Genomic DNA, 23,369 nt, shown 5'->3' on the forward strand with positions numbered 1-23,369 from the left:
GGCTGAGGGATTTTTTTGCCCTTGTCTTAAAACTCTCTGACCCTGAATCCTGAGGACACGCGTCCTCCGCTTGGGCCACCCCCGCCCTCCTTCTGAAGCCCGTCTTGGGTTTCTCTGCACAGACCAGGTTTCCCTCAGCAGGAAGCCATTAGTGGTTTGGGGAGAAATTACCTCAGGGCCTGGCAGGCGCTGGGCGTCCCCTGCATGGCCTGGCGTGGACAGCGCTGAGCCCTGGGCTCGAGTCAGATCCTGTGGGCGCCCCATTCCCTGGAGCAGGAATCAGCGCTGTTCTCAGGCCTCGGGGAGGCCACACAGGCGGGGAGGTCGGGGAGGGTGCATGAGGAGGCCACGGGGGCTCACAGAGCTTGTCCCGACGTGCAGGTCCCAGAGGAGGGTGGTGGCCAGACCACCACGTCATCCCTTGTGTCCGTGAGCTCGGGCCCGCGCCTCTTGTGCAGCGTGGACGACGGCGCCGGCTTCGCCTTCCCGGAGCAGATCGTCACCCTATGGGCCCAGGAGGGGGTGCACAACGGCAGGGAGGTCTTGCAGGTTTGGACCGGTCGCGCACGGCTGCCCCAGCAGAGGCGTCTAGGCGGGCAGGGCCACTGCCTACAGGGGAGGCTGGACAGAGCCCCCCCCGTCCCCCCCACCGCAGACACAGGCCCTGTGTAGGGAAGGCCCATCGTAATACTTTTTTCTTTATTTTTTGATATTAAGATATAGGAAGTGTTAAAAACATAATAAGTAAAAAGCAGAGAAAACCACAGCCTGAAACAAATCCGTTTGAAGGTAGGTTTCAGCATCTTAGACTCTCCCCCTCAGTGCGTGTCAGCCCCGGAGCTGATCTGCTGACCTGGAGGAGGGACGTCTTAGTGGACACCACTGTCACAGACGTCCGAGCGTTTCTACTCTCCCCGGACGAGCTCTGTGGGGAGTTCTTCTCCCCGTACCCGCCCTCCGACCTCCCTCCAGTGGTCACACACGAGGAGGCCTGTGCTCTCCCTGGTCAGTCAAGTCCCCTCTGTGGGGACACAGGGCAGCCCTGGGGCTTTGGAGGGAGTTCTGCCCTGGGTGGCAAGTCAGGTGCACACAGGGCGGGCACAGCAAGGGAAGAGTGCTGGGGCAGGTGTGGCGAACTAGATGAGTTAGTTTCATTTCCAAATTTCACTTTCCATTGTGAAAAAAAGCTTCAGCTCTACAGAAATCTATAGAATAATAAAGCCTGCCCCCCTCTGCTCCTGGTCTCCAGGGATGGCGACACGTAAAGGTCTGGTGGGCATTCTGCGAGCTCTTCCCTGGCACAGGAAAGAAATGAATATTTAGACATTCCCATTTAAAAATTTTCTTTTGCAAAATTGGTGTCATACCGTATACCTTGCTAATTTACATTACCCTTTCCCTGTCGTGGGACACGTATGTTATTTTCCTGTTATGAATGTCGTCACCTGTAATGCACGTATACCCTTCTGCCCCTATGCTGGTATTTCTCGGTAGGGCGGATTCCTGAAGGTACGCATTTTACCTCTTGATAGCTTCTGTTGTATTGCCTCCAAAAATGTCCATGTTGGCACAAACCAATAGAACAGGAAGGAGGAAAAAAACAGACTTTAAGACAATCTGCCCGACTCCTCAGGCCAGACTCTCCTGGACCTAAGCTTCACCGTTGCCGAGTCCCGCTGCCCAGCAGCCCGGGCAGAGCCTGACGCAAGGCCATCCCTGGACAGCTGGCCCACAGGACTATTCTGAGAACCAGAGGCTGAGGCCGGACCACTGAAATTGGCCCCCGGAGAGGGCCAAGAGCAGAGGGGCTCATGGTTTTTTGTTTTTTGGGTTTTGGCTGTGCCACACGGCACGTAGGATCTTAGTTCCCCAACCAGAGATCGAACCTGTGCCCCCTGCAGTGGAAGCATGGAGCCCTTAACCACTGGACAACCAGGGAAGTCCCAGAGGCTCATGGTTTGGAGATTCTCCCTAAGACACTGCTCCTGATTCCCTGCGCTTGGAGGTGGGCTGGCTGCCGTCAGGATCCGGCCAGTGACGAGTCTCACGCTTGCCCCCGGACACTTCAGGACTTACTCTTATCACTGCTCTCTTGCTGTCACAGCAAGTTTCCATTCCTTTAGCAACTTATGATTTTCCAGTTGCTCAGCGTTTGATTCCATTGAATTGAGAGGCAGTGACGTTACTGAACTCCCCTCAGCAGGACCCTCCACGTGGCCCCCCAGGTGTATCTGTCCCCCGACACAGGGTGGCTCTCACGCAGTCGGGGTGTCCTGGTGCAGCAGGTCCATAACTGGTCACCTGTGACACTGGGCGGGACCGCCAGCTGCCCCTGAGCACACCTGCCTGAGAGAGGTGTGTTCCCCGGGGGAGGAAGCCCGCTAGGCGAGCCCTGGCCTGGACGTGCTGGCCTCCCACACCCAGCTTCTCAGGACCTCACGCGAATGTCTGTGCGACCACCGCCAGGGCTGCTCTGTGAGGATCCCTGATCTCCTCAGGAATCGGGAGCCGCGCAGCCGGGTGTTCCTAGCCTGGGGTCTCCAGGAGACTGCTCTGCGGTCTTCCCGAGGCCCAGCAGGATGGAGAGTGGACCTCGTCGGAGGCTGGAGGCCTCCCCTCCCTGCCACCTGGGCTCCTCCCCAGGGCAGCCTGAGCCTCCTCCCAGCATGGCTCTGGCTTCCCCAGAGCCCCATCCAGGAGAGTGGAGAAGGGCCTCAGCCTCCCACGCCCTGGCCTGGGAAGCCACACATTGCTACCCTGGCACCATCCCGGGGGTTACGTAGGTCCATCCCGGTCAGCACAGAAGGAGTACATGGGCATGAATGCCAGGAGGCAGGCGCCCACGTTGTGCCACGTGGTTTTTCTAATTGGGAAGCTGCCGCTGGGACCACTTTCTGTCCTCTGCCCCTACCTGTGGTTTCGTTGCTGGGAAGTGTGCGCTTGTGTCAGACCTTCAGCTTCCCAGTTGCTGCACACGCTTCAGCTGAGTGTCATTTCTCTCCAGAAGCACTCGCGGCCGTGGGGAAGGACGGAGATTCAAGTCTCCGCCTCATAAGTTAAAGGAAGGGCCTCCCCGTGGGCCCTGCCATGTGCCTGCCCCGCCCGTGTGTCTGGGCCTTGTAGCCAAGTGTGCCCATCGCTGCAGGAGCAGACGTGGCAAAAGTGTTCTTACTGGGCAGCCAGCAGGATGGACGGGCGTTCCTGTCCTACTCTCTCTTTCTCTTATTATGGTAAAATACGTAAAACAAAATTCTTCCTTTCTTTTAACTGTACTTTTCCAAGAATCCCGAGGGCGAATGAGTGTGACTGTCTGGAATGCTGGGCTGTGGCTCATCTCTCTCTGATAGGTCCTGTGTCCACCAACAGAACCCCCATCTGTTCCTGTATCTGTTTGTGTGGTTCAGAGACATATTAGTCAGGATTCTTTGAGTCTGAAATGGCAAAAACCCAAATCAAACTAGCTTGGGCAGGAGGAGGTTAGGGACCTTCGTGGTCAGTCGGAGAAGGACGTTAGGCTCGGGGGTCCCAGCTCCAGGTGTTGTCTGGACTCTGCTGGTGGGGGCCTTGGCCTCAGGTCCAGTCCCCTTGTGCAGCTCCCCAGGGCCCACGTGGTTTATACAACACCTGATTTCACAGGGAAAAAGCCCTTCTCTGGCCTCCCTATCAATCCCCAAAGTCCTCTGCTTGGGACATGCCCCCTTCTGTGTCTGTCACTTTGTCCAGGGAGGGGGACTCTGTCCAGCCTGGGTCATGCCCACCCTCGAGGCATGGGGGGACACTGGGGTTGACAGGGTTGGGGGAACCATAGTGGGGATGGGGGGACACTGGGGTTGACAGGGATGGGGGGACCGTAGTGGGGATGGGGGGGACACTGTGGTTGACAGGGATGGGGGAACCATAGTGGGGATGGGGGACACTGGGGTTGACAGGGTTGGGGGGACTGTAGTGGTGATGGGGGGGACACGGGTTGACAGGGATGGGGGACCATAGTGGGGATGGGGGGACACTGGGGTTGACAAGGATGGGGAGACCGTCAGCGGGGTTGGGGCAGGAGAAGGGCTCCACCCAAGAGGCAGAGACTTTACAGAGAGCAAAGGAAGGTGCAGGGACAGCGTGGTCTGGGCCTGACTGTCCTGAGGGAGCCCGGAAGCGTCTGGAGACCCACTCATCCCACCTGGCTGATGGGCCTTGCTATTTTCAGAGCCTCGACTTCAGTGTGGACGAGAAGGTGAACCTTCTGGAGCTGGCCTGGGCCCTTGAGAACGAGCTCATGATGGTGGGCGGTGCCACTCAGCAGGCAGCCTTGGCCTGCTACCGCCAGGAGCTGAGCTTCCGCCAGTAAGAGCCCCGATGGGGAGGGTGTGTGGGTGCCACTGGCTAGACCGGCCTCCTTGCCCCCGGATTCGGGCACCCGGCAGGAGGAGAAAGAAGGATGCTTCAAACACAGTCACAAAGCGCAGCACGGCAGTTGGGCCAAGAACACAAACCATTGTAATTGGGTTTGGCTCTGGGTTTGGCTGGCTTTTCAGGCCGTCCGTCTGCTGAGCAGTTTGGCACAAAGATTGGTTTTCGTGTGTTTATTGATTTTCTGAAGCTACAGAAAAGGCTGGCAGAAATCCCAACCTCGATCCTCAAGACTTTGCATCTCATTAGGTACCAACAGATGAGCCTTCTGTCAGGCAGTTCGGCAAAGGGGACCAGAGAAAGACTGTGCTTTGGGACAGGGATGCCTCTTCAGTGGGAGAAACGGGCACCAGGATAGCTGGTGCCAGAGATGGTTTGCACAGAGCCTTGGGCGGGACCCAGGGTGACCAGACAGGGACAGGGCCACATACAGGAGTCTCCTCTGTTCTGGGCAACTCCCTGCATAGTCACTCTGATGCCAGGCTGCAGGTGGCAAGGCTGTGGCCAGGCAGGATAATGGGTGGCCAGCCTCCTCCCCTTCATGCATCCAGTTGCAGGTTAGGTGCTAGGGATCCCTGGGGCCTGAGGCCCAGCTGCAGGCAAGAGGGAGCGTAGATAAATTCCTGCCTGTCCTGAGGCCATCTGGAGGGGTGGCACGCTGCACGTTCTAGGCTCAGACCTCCTGGTTCAGAAACCTGCTAGCAACCCCTTTGCCAGGCAGTTGGCCTGTCACTGTATGTGCTTCTGTAAACCGGGCACAGTAACTATAGAAACGGCCCTGGGAGGAGGTGGGTCAGAGCCCAGCGCTGGCCGCTGCTCGGCGCCGTTAGCCCAGCTGTGTTTGTTCCTGCAGACGGGCTTGCTGGGCCCAGAGCGGTGTCCCCTTTGACCCCGCCTCCTTCACGCAGGGGGCAGGTGGAGCAGATGGCCAGGGAGCGAGACAAGGCGAGGCAGGACCTGGAGAAGGCAGAGCAGAGGCACCTGGAGTTTGTGAAGGAGACGGACGACCTCCACTCTGCCCTGGAGCAGCTCGCAGAGGAGAAGGTCAGGTAGGTCCCGCCGGGGTCCCCGGCCGAGGGTGGGCAGTGGACGCGGGCGGCCACCAGCTGAGGCCCTGCTGTCTCACCTGAACCCAGCACTCTGCTGACGTCCTTCCTTGAGGGAAGACGGTGCATTTTAAGAAGCAGTCTTGCCCTTCGCTTGGGAGCGTGGCATCTGGCCGAGTGCCTGTGACGACCGTCTGCAGGGGAAAGTGCTCTGCTGGCCTCACTCTCTGCTCCATCTGTTGGGGTCTGTCCCACTCAAGCTGAGTCTTCTGTCCGTGCCTGTGATCAGCAAGACGGGTGGACGTTTTGAGAGGACCAGAGAATGGCTTTGCAGCCTGTTGGTTCTGCAGGAGGGAGGCCGGGGCCCAAATCTGCACACCGGGCATCGCCCATCGGGTGGCCTGAGCAGACTCCTGGTGAGCTGGCCGGGATGGTGATGGACAAACCAGAGGAAAGAATTTCTGAGCTTTTTGAAAGGCTTTCCCCCTCTCCTGAGGCGCCACCCGCCTCCCGGTAGCTCTTTACCGCGGCTGCGCTCTGCTGCATCCCCGTCCCTGCTGCATCCCAGACGTGGGGCTGTGTCCTGAGGCGAGGCCTGGGGACGCGGGGTCCTTGGGGCTCCCTGCTCTGGAGCAGCCTGACCCGCACACGTCCTTCCTCTGTGGCCTGTGCTGCCCCCCACCCCAGCGCCCACAAGCTTAAGTGTGGACGATTTTAGACAATCGGTCAGGGAGCTGAGAACTGATTTGCGTTGGTCTTGGCCCGGTCGGCCTGACTCTCCCAACCACCCAGAAGGGACTCAGGGAAGTTCTCTCTGGGTCAGAGAACCAGAGACTCCAGGGCCGTATCTCAGTCCAAGAATCTGGTGGGGGAACACACGAAGCCTTGAGGGCCACACGAGTGTTTGGATTTTGCCCAGTGAGCAATGGGGCATCACTGATACATTTTTAGAAATAGTTTTTGTGGTTGTGTTAAGTTGTTTTTATTACAAAAGTAATAAATGATACATGTTCATCGTAGAAAACTTAAAAAATACAAGTAGGGACTTCCCCAGTGGTCCAGGGGTTACGAATCTGCCTTCTAATGCAGGGGATGCAGGTTCAATCCCTAGTCGGGGAACTAAGATCCCACGTGCCGCAGGGCAACTAAGCCCTCGTGCCGCAACGAAGAGCCCGCATGCGGCAACTAAGACCCAGTGCAGCCATAAATAAATAAATAATTAAAAAGAAAGAAAATACCAAGTAAAAGGAAAAATAAAAGCAAAAGTCTCACGTCCACAGAGGTTATCACTCCTAACATTTTTTGTGAGTCCCTCGCTTTTCCGTGCACGTGGTTACTTACAGAATGGTGTTGTGTTGCATATACTTTCTGACGGCCACAGAGCACCCGTGATGTGGGTCTGTTCTGCCGTATTTTACTGCACCTTTCCCCTTTAAAGAGTGGAGTGATATGATCAAATTTGTATTTGTAAAATTAGCCCCGAGATTTGTGGGCTGTTAGATTAATCCCATTCGTCAAACCTTTTCCCTAAGTGATGGCTGCCCCCCTTCCCCTCATGCCCCCGCCTCGAAGCTCTGGGGTGAGATTGAGGGAGGCCGAGCCCAGTATTTCTCATGCTCGATTGTTGAGGTGGCCAAGCTCTGCCGAAGAGTTTCATTCGTCTTCAATCTAGATAGACTGGGTCTGAGAATCCTGTTAAGCAGCTGTTTTAGTGATAAAGCTAAGATCTAGCACTGTTTTCCCTGCTGATAGAAATGGTTATTGCGGGGACTTCCCTGGCGGTCCAGTGGTTACGACTCCGTGCTTCCACTGCAGGGGGCACAGGTTCGATCCCTGGTTGGGGAACTAAAGTCCTGCATGCTGCAAGGTGCAGCCAAAAAAAACCCCAAAGAAATGGTTATTGCAGACGATCACAGCAGAGTCTGAGGGGAAGGGCCTCCGCACCTTTCTCTGGCTGCTTTGGGATTCGCCACGTACTGGTTTTCTGATGCCTGTGTCCTCGTGACAGAGGCTGGCCTCTGTGCGCGTTTGGTCACCGAAGGCTTTGGTGCTGCCTTTATTTATTGATTCATCTTTTCATGATGTGGAGGAGGTTGAATGGCCGAGGAGCGTCAGAGACCTACCCAGAGGTCACCCGCTAGCTCACCCCAGAGGCCAAGGGACCCGCTGGCTCACCTTGTCTGTGTGGGGTCACCTCCACCGGCCCCGAGGAGGGATTTAAGGAGGCCCCGCATCCTTAAATGGTACAGCATCTGCAGCTCTCTCATCTGCCAGGGTGGACAAACGAGTCCCAGACGCTGTGGCCGAGTGCTCAGGCGAGAGACCCGGGGGAGGGAGAGGCCCAGGTGGCGCCCCTCAGGAGCCCGACGAACCACGTGCCATGTGCCTTGCAGACGCCTGGAGCAGGGGTACAGGGAGAGGCTGAGTCTCCTGCGGTCCGAGGTGGAGGTGGAGCGCGAGCTGTTCTGGGAGCAGGCCCGGCGGCAGAGGGCTGCGCTGGAGGAGGACCTGCAGCGCCTTCGGGCCGAGGAGGCCAGCCTCCGCCAGAAGCTGAGCCTGGCCCTGAAGGTAGGGGTGTTCGGGGGTCAGAGGGGTGCCTCCTGCCCGGAAAGACGGAGGCGAGGTTGCCTAAGGGTCCATCCTCCACACCCACACCTCCCTGGTCCAGGATTAAACCCTCCCCGTGGTGCTGGGGGGTTCACACTAAAGAACATTTCCTGCAGCCATGGACAGAGCCCATTTCTCAGCCAAAGCAGAAAGGGTCCTGGCTTTTCTGGGAGATACATGGTCCCTCATCTCCAGCCGTGTGGGCAGCAGGATGGGGGACCCGAGGGCCTCTGGGTCAGCGGCTGCAGCCACCTCTGCTGCACCCCTGGGACCAGAGCACCAGTGGGGTCAGCAAAAGACAAAAGCATCAGCCTGCGCCCCCAGCCCTGGAGCAGACGCAGTCTTCTGGGCTGTGGAGAGCGCCCCACGACCAGCACCCACCCTGCATTTGCTTCCAGTGAGGTGTCCCCGGCCCCCCTTCCTCCTCCTTCCCTAACTTGGGGCTGCGGGCTCTGTCCGCACCTGCCCTGCCTCCCTCGCCTCCGTCCCCCTGGAGGACAGGCTGGACATATGCCTTCTTTTTGGTCCCCGTGTCTGAGGACACTGCCTTGCTCCTGGTGGACACCTGGGCTGTCGTGGTACAGCTTTCAATTTGTTTTTTAGAAGACGGCTCGGGAAGGGTTGCCCGAGAGCTTGGGTGGGTGGGAGAAGACGAGGCAGTGGGAAAGGGGGAGTATCCCCAAGGGCTCCGTGGGGTCCACCTTCCCTACTCATGAGCCCTGCCTCTCGCTCGGAGGGGGCAGCCCTTCCACACAGCTCCCTCCTCCGTCCCCAAAGCCGGCCAACCGCTGGCCTGTGTCTTGTAGGAAAACAGTCGACTGCAGAAGGAGATGATTGAAGTCGTGGAGAAGCTCGCAGAGTCGGAGAAGCTGGTCCTGAAGCTGCAGAATGATCTGGAGTTTGTGTTGAAGGACAAGGTGGGTCCTCTTGCTGATTCTGAGTCTCCAGAGAGGTGCCCCTGGGCGCCGGGGTAAAGGGCGTCAGGGTCTTGACGAAGAATACACAGGCGATGGAATTTAGGTTTCTTCTCCTAAAATTCTATAATGGAGAGAAGATTATCACGGGTACTTTCCCTGTGTTTTCCTCCACTTCATGCAGTGCAGGGGTGCTGGTGATGCCCGGGTGATGCCCTGCACGTTGGCCTTTTAGTGACAAAGCCTGGAGCAGTCAGCACCCTCTGCACAGACCCCAGTGACAGGGTCTTGGTGGTGGTGGGCACAGAGGAGAGGTTAGAGGCGCCCCAGCTGGCCCTTACCATCACCTTCAGAGGAGGAGGGGAGGGGAGGTGCAGGGTCCAGGCAGGAGGCCTCCCAGGTGGCCAAGGCAGGAAGGCAGCCCAGGCTCCAGGTGGGAGCATGGCCACCTTCCATAAATTCCAAACATCCTTCTGCCCTGAGACCTTTTAGACAAGGAGAGGGGAGGAAGAGGAGGGATGGGCAGCTGTACCTGCAGATGCTAATAAGCCTGGTGGGGACAGCGTCTGGGGGTGACAACACACCCTCTACCTGGCCTCAGGTCCCGGCCCTCATTTTCCTGCCTGCATCTGGCTTTCAGCTCGAGCCACAGAGCACGGAGCTCCTGACCCAGGAGGAGCGGTTCTCAGAAGTCCTGAAGGAGTACAAGCTCAAGTGCCGGGTATGTGGCCCCTACCTGCGGGGTCATCAGGGTCTGTCCGCTCAGACCCGGGTGGGCCCTCCCACCCCCTGGCCTCCACGTGGAGGGTGGTCCAGCCCGGGTCCACAGGAGCATCCCTGTATGAGCAGAGCAGGCAGAGCCTCTGATCTCGGCCTGCCTTCCACCAATGGGGTCCTCCGAGCCTCGTGTTCTGAAAGGAGACGGGTGGGACTTGCCTGCTCAAAACGTGTGCCCAGCCCCACATGGGCTGCCCAGGTGGCGAGACGGCCCCTGTCCTAAGTCCCCCTCTGTGTGTCCCGGCACCATGTAGGGCTTCATCTTGTCTCTGTGGTTGAGTGTTTGCATTTCCTAGGCCAAATCTACCAATGTGAGCCCACTCGGCTGGTGCTGCCACTATGCAGAAGAGGGCGTAGGTGGTGAACAATGTCAGTGCTGGGGAAACAGATCATAACCCGTTACTCTCTCGAGATTACTGAGGACTCCAGCAGATAGAACATTATCATTTGGAGTTAAGGGTCTAGTATCCATTTGCCTCTTAATGATTTCCCTCCCAATTAATGTTAAGAACTGTCTTTCTGCACACGATGCTTTGGCCACACCAGAGGATAAAGGTGAGCCTGTGCTGGTCTGCAGTGTGACGTGACCCTTACCTCCTGCCCTCCACATCCTGAATCCCGTGTGCGCCTGCGTGTGGTCAGCTCTTACCCTCCTCGGGTGCCCGAGTGGTGTGTGTGGTGTGTGGTTAGGGGATGTGGTGCAGCTGGAATGTGCCGCTTGACTTTCTGAAAGGAACTCTCTTTCCTGCTGTGTTTTCTCTCTCACTTTGAGCACCTGTAACTAACCATCCATTAATACATTGCTTTAGTGCACCTGAATTTTTTCAAACAAATGTAACTGCCTTCATTTTTTCACATGACTCTGTCACTTAACAGCTGCTGCTGATTTCACTTTTGGTTCTCAAAATTTTACTTTTTCAAATATCAGCAGGAATATTTTACATTTTAGTGCTAAGCTACTTATTTAGAAATTTGCCCTCTCTATTTTGCGGGATATTTTTGGCTGTTTCAAACTAACAGAGCATTAAAAAAGCGTTTTATTTGAAAGTAATTTCTAATACATGAAGTTACAAAAGTGAAACTAGTCTGGGGAACACCTGGATGCCTCTGCCCCAGTCCACCGGCTGTGTACGTTTCACCGTGTGCATGTGGATGCGCACGTGTACATCGGAGGTGAGTCAGGCGATCATGACCCTCCACCCCGAACTGGTCCATGCACTTCCTGAGAGCAGGCTGACCCTTCAACCTCAAAGTGCTGTTCAGGTGCCCAAAGTTGATGTTACATGTTCAGGAATTTTGCTGGCTTCTTGTTAAACCTTTGACGGGGGAGTTATTTACACCAAGAAATGTGCAGAAGCTACAAGCTGGGCTTCTCTTCCTAGAGAGCCAGCTTCCCAACACCTCCTGGGTAGCTGAGGATACTTAGTAACTTCACAGTTTCCACCAACACAGTCCTTTAACCTGCTTGTTGTGTTTCAGTTTTGTTAGTCAACCTCACAGTGTTCTTTTTTGTTTTTAGCTGTGCTGCTTGGCTTGCGGGACCTTAGTTCCCTGGCCAGGGATCAAACCTGGGTCCCCAGCAGTGGAAGCTCGGAGACCTAACCACTGGACCGCCAGGGAATTCCCCTAACAATGTACTTTAGAGCATCTTCCTCCAGTGCAGGACCCAGTCTAGGGCCAGGGCCAGAGTCTGATGTCCTCTAATCTGGAACATTCTTAGTCCATTCAGGTGGCTGTAACAAAGATACCATAGACTGGGGAGCTTATAAGCCACAGAGATTTAGTTCCTTTGTTCTGGAGGCCGGTAGGTCTGAGACCAAGGTGCTGACAGATTCGGTGTCTGGTGAGGCCTCTGTTCCGGGTTGCAGGTGGCCGGCTGTCTTCTCACTCTGTCCTTCTGTGAAGGGGCGAGGGAGTTCTCTGGGGGCTGTTTTATTAGAGCACAAACCCCGTCATGGGGCTCCGTCCTCCTGACCCGATCTCCTCCCAAAAGCCTCACCTCCAGGGGGCTTCCCTGTTGGTGCGGCGGTTGAGAGTCCGCCTGCCGATGCAGGGGACACGGGTTCGTGCCCCGGTCTGGGAAGATCCCACATGCCGCGGAGCAGCTGTGCCCGTGAGCCATGGCCGCTGAGCCTGCACATCCGGAGCCTGTGCTCCGCAACGGGAGAGGCCACAACAGTGAGAGGCCCGCGTACCGCAAAAAAAAAAAAAAAAAAAAAAAAGCCTCACCAAATACCATCACACTGGGGATCAGGATTTAACATATGAATCTGGGGAGACACACTGTCTGTAGCACAGTCCCACAGCCTTTCTTTGTCCTTCACGTGGAGATTTTTGAAGAATACAGTCTCTCCTTCCTTTTCAATAGAAACGTTCTCGTTTTGTGTTTTCGTGATACTGCCTTTGGATTAAATTGAGGTTATGCCTTCTCAGCTGCACAATGTAGGTGATGTTAATTTTGATCACCTGGTCTCAGTGTGGGGTGACACTTTAAGACCACGCAGATGTCCTGCTCTTCATCAGAAGTTTCACTGGATTTAGGATCAGTGAGTGATTCCTGCCAACTCCCATCTTTGCCACAATGGTTGTTGCAAAAGGATGGTTTTCCATCATCCACTCCACGTCTGTCAGTTGGCACTTGGCATCTGCCATCAGGCAGAGAAGTCCTGTCTATCTCTCTGTGTATCTGGTTGGTATGGGCTCAGGAATCGCCATTCTCATCAGTGGTTTGTATTGATAATTCGTTACTATGTCGAATTACTTGGGTGCTCAAGTCATGTGAGATTGGGCCAGTGGGAGTGTCTTCCGGCCGCAGCCGTGACCTTGTGACTTGTGACTGTCGTGTTTTGTTAAGTTGTTCCATACTTTCTAGCATAGTGAGATGCTCCAGACTCCTCTTATGCTTCCCCTGCCCTTGCGCTGGAATCAGCTATTTCTCCAGTGAGTCCTGGCTCCTAACTGGAGAGAATGGCTTTAGAGACCAAGATCTGTGTGCTGCGTGTGCTCAGCCTCCTGGGGGCGCTGCCTCGGGCCTAGGGTGTTTCTTATCATCAGTCTCCAGAGTAGAGACGACCTTGAACCTCCCTGCTGTGTGTCACCCATCTTTCCAAAGTCACTGTTTGACATTTCCCCGTGCTTGTAAGCAGGATATCTGCTAGGACAGAAACCATGTTTTCCCTTGTTGCCGAGTTCCCTTCCTATTCAACTACTGTCTCAGCTTTTTTTTTTTTTTTCTTTCTTTCTTTCAGCTGTCAGCCTCAGTTTTCTGGGGCAAGGCTGACTTTGGTAAAGGGGAGTGTAAGGACTTCCCTGGTGGTCTGGTGATTAAGACTCCACACTTCCAATGCAGGGAGCATGGGTTCCATCCCTGGTTGGGGAACTACGATCCACATGCCACGAGGCACAGCCAAAAAAAAAAAAGATTTAAAAAAGTTGGGGGAAGTGTAAAATGTTAATCGCTTCCTCCTTAGGGGTTCTCTGTGGTTTCATATTTTCACTGCTCCCTCGGGTGGACACCATAATGGAGTAGCTTGTCCTTGGTCAGAAGTGCCAGATACAGATTTTCTCTTTACCCATTTCTACCCTGTTACATGCTGCATGTGTGTGTCCCCATAAATCCATATGTTGAAGCCTGTTCCCTCAGTTGTGGTGGTGTTCAAAGGTGGGGCCTTTGGGAGGCAATTAGGTCATGAGGGTGGAGCTCCATGAAGGGGATTAGTGCCCTTATAAAGGGACCCCAGAGAGCTCCCCCATCCCCTCCACTAAGTGAGGACATGGGAACAGATGGCCGTCTATGAACCGGGAAGCTCCCACCAGACACTGAATCTGCAGGCACCTCAGTCATGGACTTCTAGCCTCCAGAATTGTGAGAAGTAAATTTCTGTTGTTTATAAACTCTCCATCTGTGGAATTTTGTTACAATAGCCCGGATGGACTGAGACACCAGCCCTGACAGACGTCCCCTCCACTGCCTGTGCCTGGGTGGTCAGCCCCTCTGTGTGTGCTGACTCAGCACGGCCCGGCTCCCCAGCTGGTCTGCCGCCTCCGCCTTCCTCTCCGATGCTTTCTATGCTTTCCAAGCTGCTGTTGAAATCCCACCCTCCCCTGCTTCCTTGCTGAGCTCGCTTCTCCCGCTAACGAGAAGAGAAGCCTCAACAGGTCCAGAGCCCTCAGAGCCTTAGCGCTACAGTGTGTGCAGTGGACGTGCTGCCTTTCCTGGCCTAGCACAGTAACACCCTATGACCCTGTGACCACCCTGGGCATCCACAGGCACCCCCAAGTTCACATGCAGCCCACATGAAAACAGGCACCCTGGCTCCCAGCCCTGGGACACCCGCTGGGTAGACTGTCTGGGACCCAGGACAGCACATGTCACCCTCATGGGTTAGAACCGACAGTGGTGCCTGAGAGCAGAGAAGTCTGTGCCCAGCATGGCACCTAAGGACCTGTTTTCTGGCGCTGCTGAATTTGTGGGATGTGCATATGCTCTTAAAATACCCATCTGAGGGGCAGAAAGAACCACCGAGGGGGGAGGACATTGGGTAGAAATGATTCTGTCAGTGTTTCCTGTACTGTCAGTAAAAACACCAGTCACGTGTAACTTCAAGTTTTCCAGGAGTCACATTAAAAAAGGTAGAAAGGAATAGGTGACATTCATCATTTTAATTACATTTTATTCCCTGTGTTACATCCACAGTGTCATTATTTCAACATATAATCAATATAAACACATTTTAAATGAGATATTTTACATCCCTTTTTGGGAATCCGGTGTTTAAGATCGGTGTAGAGTTTATGCTACACACACCTCAATCCAGACTGACCACACCTGACATGTTCAGTAGCTGGCGTGGCGACATCGTGGGGTAGAGGGACCGGGAGTGCCCACACCTGCCGCCCCGCAGGTCTACCCCACGGCTCTCACATCCCGGCCCTGCCCTTTCCCCCAGGAAGGAGCTGCTCCCTCCGTGGGGAAACTGTGTATTTGCCCAGGAGTTTCTGAAGGAGTGATCCTAGTAAATCTGTGGTTCTGTGCTTCTTCTGAGATCTGCAGGGCCTGTCCCTTCTCCCACATGGCCTAGAACTGCCGATGAAAGGCTCCTTCTCCAAGGGCGAATGCAGAGACAAACCAGGCACTGGCCACCGGGGAGTTCAGGAAGATGAGTTTTATTTGACAAGAGCTGCCTGGAGAAGAAACTCAAATAGATTAAAAAATGAGAGAGGAGCGGGCCTCCCTGGCAGTCCAGTGGTTAGGACTCTGTGCCCCCAATGCAGGGGGCAGGGGTTCAGTCCCTGGTCGGGGAACTAAGATCCTGCATGCCATGGGGCGCGGCCAAAAAAAAAAAAAAAGAAAAAAAATCAGGGAGGGAGGTGGGGCCTTGAGGGCATGCCATGGCCTTGGCTGGTCTGGCTTCCCCCAGAGCCAGTTTCCCGGGAGGAGAAGCCGGGTGGAACCTGCATCACTCATGCTGTCCTCCAGGTGGAGCGGCCACAGCCCACCCGGGGTTGGGGGGAAGAGTACGTGGACCCAAAGCCATGTGGCCACGGTGCCGGCTTTGGGGCCACCTGGGAAGGTGGGATGTGAACGCTACCCTTTCTGGCCTTTTGAAAGTCAGGTGACCAAATGTGCTTGTTCAGGTGTATTTCATTCGTGGGTGGACAAATTACGCTTGTCACAAACGAGACCCTTCCTCTTTTTTTTTTTTCCTCTGCGCTGTGTAGCTTGCGGGATCTTAGTTCCCCGACCAGGGATCGAACCCGGGCCCCGGCAGTGAAAGCGCCGAGTCCTAACCGCTGGACCTCCAGGGAATTCCCAGAGACTCTTCCTCTTAAGCCTTCACGCCCCCAAGTGCCCTCTTCCCCTTATGTGCGTGCTTACCCAACCACCTGTGGTTTCTCTGTATTTTCTCCATTTCTCACTTTCACTGCACTTTTTTTTCCCTGAGTCCCTTCCTTGTATCCCGTGATGGAAGGTGGTGCCAGGCATAAGATGTCGCGAAGTGACCCCTGCTCCCGTGTCGCTCACGGAGCAGTTAGGTGCCTGGGCACAGCTTCAGTGCCCCGTCCGCCCTGCTGAGCTGGGGCTGACTCCTGGGCCCAGTGGCCACAGTGGCTGGAGGAAGGGTCTGGCTCTGCCCACAGGACCTGCAGGACTGCAACGACGAGCTGCAGGCCGCACTGGAAGGCCTGCGGGCACAGCTGCCCCCGAGTCGGCACGGCCAGCTGCCCCCGGGACACGGCCCGGCAGGTAGGAGCCCGGTGTTTTGAGGTGGGGGGTCGTGTGCTCCTTCCCGGGGCGGGGGGGTGGTGGGGAGCGTGGGGCTGGCCAGCTGCACAGGTGGTCACAAGCCCTTCCGACCTCTTGTGTGGGAGAAGGGGCCTACCTGAGGCCAGGGTTCTGTGTGACCCCCCAGAGCCCCAAGGGAGATGGAGAAGGATGAGGGTTCTACCATTTGGGTAGAAGTAAGTGGTGAAGGTTATGAGGACCTTGCCGTGACCTCAGGGCAGGCATGTCCCAGGGAGCCTCCTGGGTCCCGGGGAGGGGGCCAGAGTTGGTCATCAAAGGAGATGCTCCACACAGACGGTCCTCTGGGGGAGGGGAGGAGAGAGGAGGCTGCGGGGACAGGGGACAGGCTGGTCTCGGGTCTGTGACGGCTCGTACAAGGCAGGTGCTAAACCGTGTGGACCGAGGCCGGCGGGCCGCTGTGGAAGGGGTCTGAGATGGGGCGGGGCCATGGCGCCTGGGAAGGGCCCTTCCACCTGCTGCGTGCAGAGCCGACGCCGAAGGCGTCACTCGGAAAAACCAGGCTCCTGCCTCCCAGCCGGGAGGTCTCGACAGGCTGCAAGCACCGAGAGGTTAATGTTCTTGGCTCCTTCTAGAGACGGGGCTGGAGGTTCTGAGGCCACAGCTGTCCTTGAGGAGGACGGGGTTTGCGCCCACCCTGGCAGCTGGGCGGGGCGGGCACTACAGGTTCACGTGCTCCAGGCTTCACGCCCCTTGCTGCCGTGGGAACCACCACGACAGCCCCAGCCCAGCAGCCCGACCGCCTCTGTGGTCACATGTCACGCAGACGCAGCCCCAGAGGACGTGTCGCTCTCGTCTGTAACCCTGAGAGCATTGGGCTCCCATATCGTCCTAAAGCTGTTACTTAAAACAGGAAAGTCAACATGGGAGCCTCTAAGGGAAACCGAGTGGGGTCTTCTGTGCACCTGGGCCCGAAGGGAGCCCCTCACCTGCAGCTGCATTAGTGGAGCTGATGGCTGTCGAGACCCACAGCCCCCCTGCCCTCAGCCAGGAGGTGTTGGCATGTGGCTGGTGAGCTGGTATCATCTGATCCCCAGATGAGTGTCTGGTGCCAGTGTGGCCATGGGGAAGGGGGTTATTGTCACCTCCTCTGTCCCTGGAGGGGACTGAGCTGCATAGAGCATGTGACCCTTGTCGAGAGCCACGATCCGTAACGCAGGGAGCAGAGAGACGGGGTCTGTGCCCAGGGTGCCATGTCCAGAAGCCTCTGAGGTGTGGCACCGAAGGCAGCCCCAAGCTTCGTGTTGGCACTGATACGACCAGAGCACTCTCCCAGCTGGAGCATTTTCTCTTACACTTTCCCCCCTCGTCTGACCATAGAGCTTCTCTTGGCCCTTTCAAAGGAGGAGGGACAGTCAGGACAGCAGAGTTGTGGTGGCGGGGGCCATGTGGGTTGTGGAGTCTGAGCCGGCAGTGCATCCAGCTGGGGCCACTCCTGACGGGCGCCACTTGGCCAGACCCAGGTGGCGGCTTCCAGTTGTCAGGGCAGCGAGATGCTCTCTTTCCTGAGATACTTACGCTGAGTTCTCTCAGGATGTCATTGAGCCTGTCACTCTTTTTCGTGGAAAACAACTTGGGCGAGAGGTCAGGGTGTGTCTGCTCCCTTCACTTTCTGGCCCGTGGACCAGCAGCGGCGGTCACACGCACATTCTGAGTCAAGCCCTGGGTGTGCCCTCCAACATGCACAACGTGGGGGGCCCCTGGCCCAGGAGGGCTGGCCGCGCTTGTGGGTTCACAGGCGCCCTTTGGGGGCGAGCTGTAAGGACGGGTGATGTTGCCGGTGGGGAGGGTCTTCTGGGCCAGGTGTAGCTCACACCCTCTTCCTACAGTCTGTCAGAGCCTCCACAGGTGCTGAGTTTGCCTGACTTTTTGTTAAGACCCCCACCCCCATGATTTGTGTGATGTAATAGAAAGTAGGGAGGGCCTCTGAGAAAAGGAGGAAGGCGAAATAAAGAATGAAGACAGAGCTTCGTCATGGCTCATCCTAAAGCACTGTCTGTGCTGTGGTCACTTTTTCCCGTTGTCCCCATCCCTGTGTGTGCCTGCCACGGTCAAGGGGGCAGGACGTGTACCCCATGTGGCATCTTTCAGGGAATTCAAGGGCCTGACAAATCTGGCAGGGAGCCTCCTCGCCATTCATACCTTTGAGTGATCTGCGTTCTGGCAAAGACTCGAAATGCTGGTTTGTAAAGATGCCAGCTTTGAGAACTCGGCGCAACGGATGGTCCATGGCCCATGTCCTCTTACTGCCAGCATTGCATTCCTCTTGCGGAAAGTGCCCACGGAAGGCTGTGCTTCGTCCAGATGTCAGCTTGGAGGTTGGATCAGACCCCGCAGCATCCTGGGCAAGACAAAAACGGAAGTGTCTTCTTGTTGCAGGCATTGTCACGTTTGTGGGTGATTCCGTCCCAGTGAGTCTAGAGACGGAGATAATGTTGGAGCAGGTGAAGGAACGTTACAAAGACCTCGAGATCCAGCTGGAGACCAAGGTCAGGGGGGCTGAGGGAGGCCGGAGGGGTCAGGGAGCTTCCTGCTGCTGGGACGCTTCTGCGCACACATCTGCCCCATAGTGAGCGCGCTCAGGGGGACGGAGGTTTGCAGGGAAATGTGCATGACATTGATGTTCTGCCTCATGCCCGCTTCGGAAGCAGGCAGGACAGAAGGTATAGCTACTAATGGGAAGGAGCAGGGTCGTGGTATCCCAGCGTCACGAGGGCTGCGCTGAGGCCAGACCTCCCTGCTTACTCTGTGCTGGGGAGTCACAGCTCCCAGCTCTGTTCCAGCTGAAGCACCCTGGGACTGCCCTGCGTGGGGGGCTCCCCGGCCACCCTGGCCAGGCCTGTCTTCTTGGGTGAACATGCCTCCAGCTCCATGACCCAACTGTGGTGGGTTTTGTTGAGGGACGGTACCCACGTCTCGTCAGGTGTCACTGCCAGCGAGGTGGGGCCACCTCTTCCTTGTGGTCCTGCCCCTGAGCTCCTGCTGTGGCCTTGCCCGCCAGGTCTCCAGGGGGTTCAGAGCCACTGCGGCCTCGCGGTAGGCATTGTCCCCCCTCTGCCCTCCTGCTGCTGCTGCTGCCAGGCCCCCAGCCCAGCTCGGCCCCCAGCAGCCTTTCGGCGCCTGCCAGGCCTGCCCCCCTAGGCCACAGTGAAGGTTACGGGACGTGACAGAAGCAGGCGGCCACACGGGCCCTGGGGAGCCTTTCACAGGCCCCAGCACCTCGTTGAGGCCGGACCCCCCGCTCTTTGGATGCTGTGCCGGGCAGCCTTGTATCGTCAGGCAGATCATGTTTAGGGGCCCCTGGCTGACATCACTCACGCTTCTTTTCCCAGGTGAATTACTATGAAAGGGAGATGGAGGTGATGAAAAGGGCCTTTGCGGAGGAGAGAAAGGAGCTGGAGCGGGCCTTCAAGCTCGAGGTTGGCGTGCTGCAGGGTCAGAAGGCCGAGCTGGCGACGCTGCACCAGGAGTCGCAGGAGGCTGTCCGAGGCCTGCGGGACCGGCTGCAGCGGGCCGTGGAGCTGGAGCGGGGCCACGCGCGGCAGCTGGCCCAGGAGAGGGACCAGCTGGAGGAGGCGCTGCAGCGGGTCAGGTCCGGCACCACGTCCTTTTGGGATTTCGCGTCCAGGGTTTCTTGCTCAGAACCCGAATTTGAAATTGGATTTGGGCAAACGGCTGAGCATCACAATGGCTGTTACCTGAGGGGTTCTTGTTGGTGCAGACACGTGAGCCCTGAAAGGACAGGCTATTTTACAAAGAGTCTGACTTTTCGGTTTTTTGCACATGCGGCATGCAGGATCTTAGTTCCCCGACCAGGGATCAAACCCATGCCCCTCCAGTGGAAGCATGGAGTCTTAATCACTGGACCACCAGGGAATTCCCAAAGATTCTGACTTCAAAAATACGTATTAACTAGGGCTTAGGCCCTGAAGCCCTTTGCTTTGTAGAATTTTGACTCAGTTTACCTCCTGCCTCTGACTCGCCTGGTAGCAAGGGCAACACGGTCTCCATCGTCTGTCATCTCATGGTCCTTGGGGAGGTGGATAAAAGGCCTAAAAGCCCCAAAATAACAGGAAAGGCCATTAGTCTGGGTCAGTGGGACTGAACCCTAGAACCTGAGAATGGTGATCTGAGTTGTATCCTCTGGCTTCTATTAACTTCTCCGTCTTCTGTGGGTTTTCTTTGGTATGTTTAGGTGTGTATTCTTTAACTTTTTATTAAAGTGTTATACGCACAAGAAAAATACACACGTGTGTGCAGTTGGAAGAATTGTTGATGAATTGGACATATCTGTGTCCCCAGCACAAGTCCCCCAGGGGTCACTTTTCCAAGTCAGGATAGTGGCAACCCTTGGGGGCTTTGGGGAGCCCCATTTTTTGTCCTGGTTGCTGGTATACATAAGAATGGAATTGTTGGGTCATAGAACATAGGTGTGGTTTTCTTTTTACTTATCCTACTTAGAAAACATTGTCTATTGAATGTATACATTTGTGTCCTATGAAAAACTCTCAGCCATTATTCGTAAACTATTGCTTCTCCCCTCACTGTCCTCTACAACTGGATGTATGATGTTAGGTCTTTTCACTTTTCCTCCATTTCTTTCTAACTATCTATCTATCTATCTATCTATTTGTTTATTTAACATCTTTATTGGAGTATAATTGCTTTACAATGGTGTGTTAGTTTCTGCTTTATAACAAAGTGAATCAGTTATACATATACATATATCCCCACATCTCTTCCCTCTTGCATCTCCCTCCCTCCCACCCTCCCTATCCCACCCCTCTAGGTGGTCACAAAGCACCGAGCTGATCTCCCTGTGCTATGCGGCTGCTTCCCACTAGCTATCTATTTTACATTTGGTAGTGTATATATGTCCATGCCACTCTGTCACTTTGTCCCAGCTTACACTTCCCCCTCCCCATGTCCTCAAGTCCATTCTCTAGAAGGTCTATGTCTTTTTTCCCATCCTGCCCCTAGGTTCTTCATAACCATTTTTTTTTAGATTCCATATATATGTGTTAGCATATGGTATTTGTTTTTCTCTTTCTGACTTACTTCACTCTGTATGACAGACTCTAGGTCCATCCACCTCACTACAGATAACTCAATTTCATTTCTTTTTATGGCTGAGTAATATTCCATTGTATATATCTTCTTTATCCATTCATCTGTCAATGGACACTTAGGTTGCTTCCGTGTCCTGGCTGTTGTAAATAGAGCTTCAATGAACATTTTGGTACATGACTCTTTTTGAATTATGGTTTTCTCAGGGTATATGCCCAGTAGTGGAATTGCTGGGTCATATGGTAGTTCTATTTTTAGTTTTTTAAGGAACCTCCGTACTGTCCTCCATAGTGGCTGTATCAGTTTACATTTCCCACCAACAGTGCAAGAGGGTTCCCTTTTCTCCACGCCCTCTCCAGCATTTACTGTTTGTAGATGTTTTGATGATGGCCATTCTGACTGGTGTGAGGTGGTACCTCATTGTCGTTTGGATTTGCTTGTCTCTAATGCTCAGTGATGCTGAGCATCCTTCCTCCTCCATTTCTTAGCCTCTCTTTCATTACCTCCGACTTCTTTTCTGTCTATGGCACATCCTGCGAGTGAGCTTTTCTTTTGACACTGACTTCTTATTTTCCAAAATTCTGTTTAGTTAGTCCTGTCTGATCATTTTTGACAGCTTCTTGTTGCTTGTCCCTTTTAAAATTTCCATCTTTTAGTTAAGTAAACATTTCATAATATTTATCCTTAGTTTGTGTCTGATAATTCCAGTATCTGAGGTTCCTACAGGATCTAATTCTGTTGTTCTGGCTTCTTCTGACTCTCATAGGGGGTCCTTTTCCACATATATTGTGGTGATCTTTGATTGTGAGCTCATGCTTACGTGACGTTTATCTCTGGGAATCCTGGGAGCTGTAGTAGAGGGTGCTCCCTGCAGAAAGGATGTGCTTTGCTTTTGCCAAGAGTTGGAAGCCTCTTAATCTGAGACCACTTTAACCTCTTCCAGGGCACTGGCCCAGTGCATGTATCCACGGTGTGGTTTCTCCACACTGGTGTAGGTGCTGGCCTCAGGGTAACCCCATTTTTGTGTTGCTTAATGCTCATGGCTTTGGTTTCAGCTTCCGGGTTTTTTTTGTTTGGGGACCCCTGGAGGTTTCCATTACCTTCTGTGAGGACATCACACACTAGATGATCAGCTCTGCTCTGGTTATTTGGTGAGTGTGGGCAGCTGGGGTGGAGCAACGCCATCTTATTTGAGGTCCCCGAAGCTGGAGGCAGAATCTCCTGCCAACCACATACACACACACACCTGCCTTGAATCAATTTGTTTTCCATCGTGGAGCCGGAATGACAGTTCAAAACACAGACCTCATTTGTGTCACTCCCCTGCTTGAAATCCTTTGCTGCTTTGAAAATTCCGTTGACTTCTATGTCTTTATTTTTCTCTCTAGTTCCTCATGAGGAAAAGTGAAATGGTACTTATGCTTATGAAGGAGATACTTATGCTTGACATTATAAGAATAATACATAAACATATGAGGTCATGTGGCTTTGAGTACTTTTAGATTGAAAAGAAGCTAATGCCAGGTAGAGACCTGTTTAGGGGAATAAATGTCCGCAAGACCAACATGCGTTAAGGATAGACTCTCTGGGCAGCAGGCGTGGGTTTCAGGCTGCCTCCCCGTGATCTTTACTTGTCAGTTGCTCGTGTGTCACACATCGATGGGGTTACCTTCCCAGGGAGACTCTAAGAGCATCGGAAGCCAGGGGGGCTCCGGGCAGACTTGGTCCCGGCAGCCACTGTCGGTACTTGCTTTTCCCCCTGAAGGCTCCATGTTGCATCAGGTTACCCTCTGTCCACCGAGCCGGGCATCGTCCCAGGCTCCTCCTGGTACTGACCTCAGGGTGTAGGATGGCGGCACTCTTCCCTTGGGATCCGGCCTCCCCAGTCCTTGTGTTCCTCAGCTTTGTGCTGGAGTCCCCTGGGTGGAGGGGGGAGGGGGTGGCCACTCTCCTTGCAGTGACCTCGCGAGGACTCACCCAGCATCTTGCACTGGTGCTAGCCATGGGCGCACTCACATTTCAGTGGAGGTTATAAGATGCAGGAACAGGCCAGCTGTGAACACGAAGATCCAAGGTGCTGAATACACCAGGGAGTTGTTGATTGTGTGGCCGTTTTAGAAGCTAAGAAAGCTTTGTCTTCTATAGCTTATCTCTAGGGAGATGCAAACCAGAGCAGGTTAACACGGGATACAGGAGAGCGAAGGAAGTGGTGTCCTGCGCCCTCATCTAGGGAAGGGGAAGTGTGGCTGC

At 54.9% G+C, this 23,369-nt stretch overlaps 1 protein-coding gene across 5 annotated transcripts in view; it reads left to right on the forward strand.

Moving 5' to 3' along the window:
- The window catches only part of NINL (ninein like), a 107,557-nt gene that overhangs the window by 67,417 nt on the left and 16,771 nt on the right, over nucleotides 1-23,369 (forward strand). Inside the window, exons 8-16 of one of the 5 annotated variants that reach the window (XM_049700016.1) lie at nucleotides 382-549; nucleotides 4,202-4,338; nucleotides 5,258-5,453; nucleotides 7,725-8,018; nucleotides 8,864-8,974; nucleotides 9,573-9,692; nucleotides 15,890-15,995; nucleotides 18,432-18,541; nucleotides 19,385-19,644. In XM_049700016.1, coding sequence (XP_049555973.1) covers nucleotides 382-549; nucleotides 4,202-4,338; nucleotides 5,258-5,453; nucleotides 7,725-8,018; nucleotides 8,864-8,974; nucleotides 9,573-9,692; nucleotides 15,890-15,995; nucleotides 18,432-18,541; nucleotides 19,385-19,644 — 1,502 coding nt within the window. The remainder of the gene's footprint in view (nucleotides 1-381; nucleotides 550-4,201; nucleotides 4,339-5,257; nucleotides 5,454-7,724; nucleotides 8,019-8,863; nucleotides 8,975-9,572; nucleotides 9,693-15,889; nucleotides 15,996-18,431; nucleotides 18,542-19,384; nucleotides 19,645-23,369) is intronic. The other 4 variants (XM_049700017.1, XM_033429434.2, XM_033429435.2 and 1 more) reach the window with 4 other exon arrangements.

Source organism: Orcinus orca, chromosome 16, assembly GCF_937001465.1.
Source record: "Orcinus orca chromosome 16, mOrcOrc1.1, whole genome shotgun sequence".
Classification (NCBI taxonomy): domain Eukaryota; kingdom Metazoa; phylum Chordata; class Mammalia; order Artiodactyla; family Delphinidae; genus Orcinus; species Orcinus orca.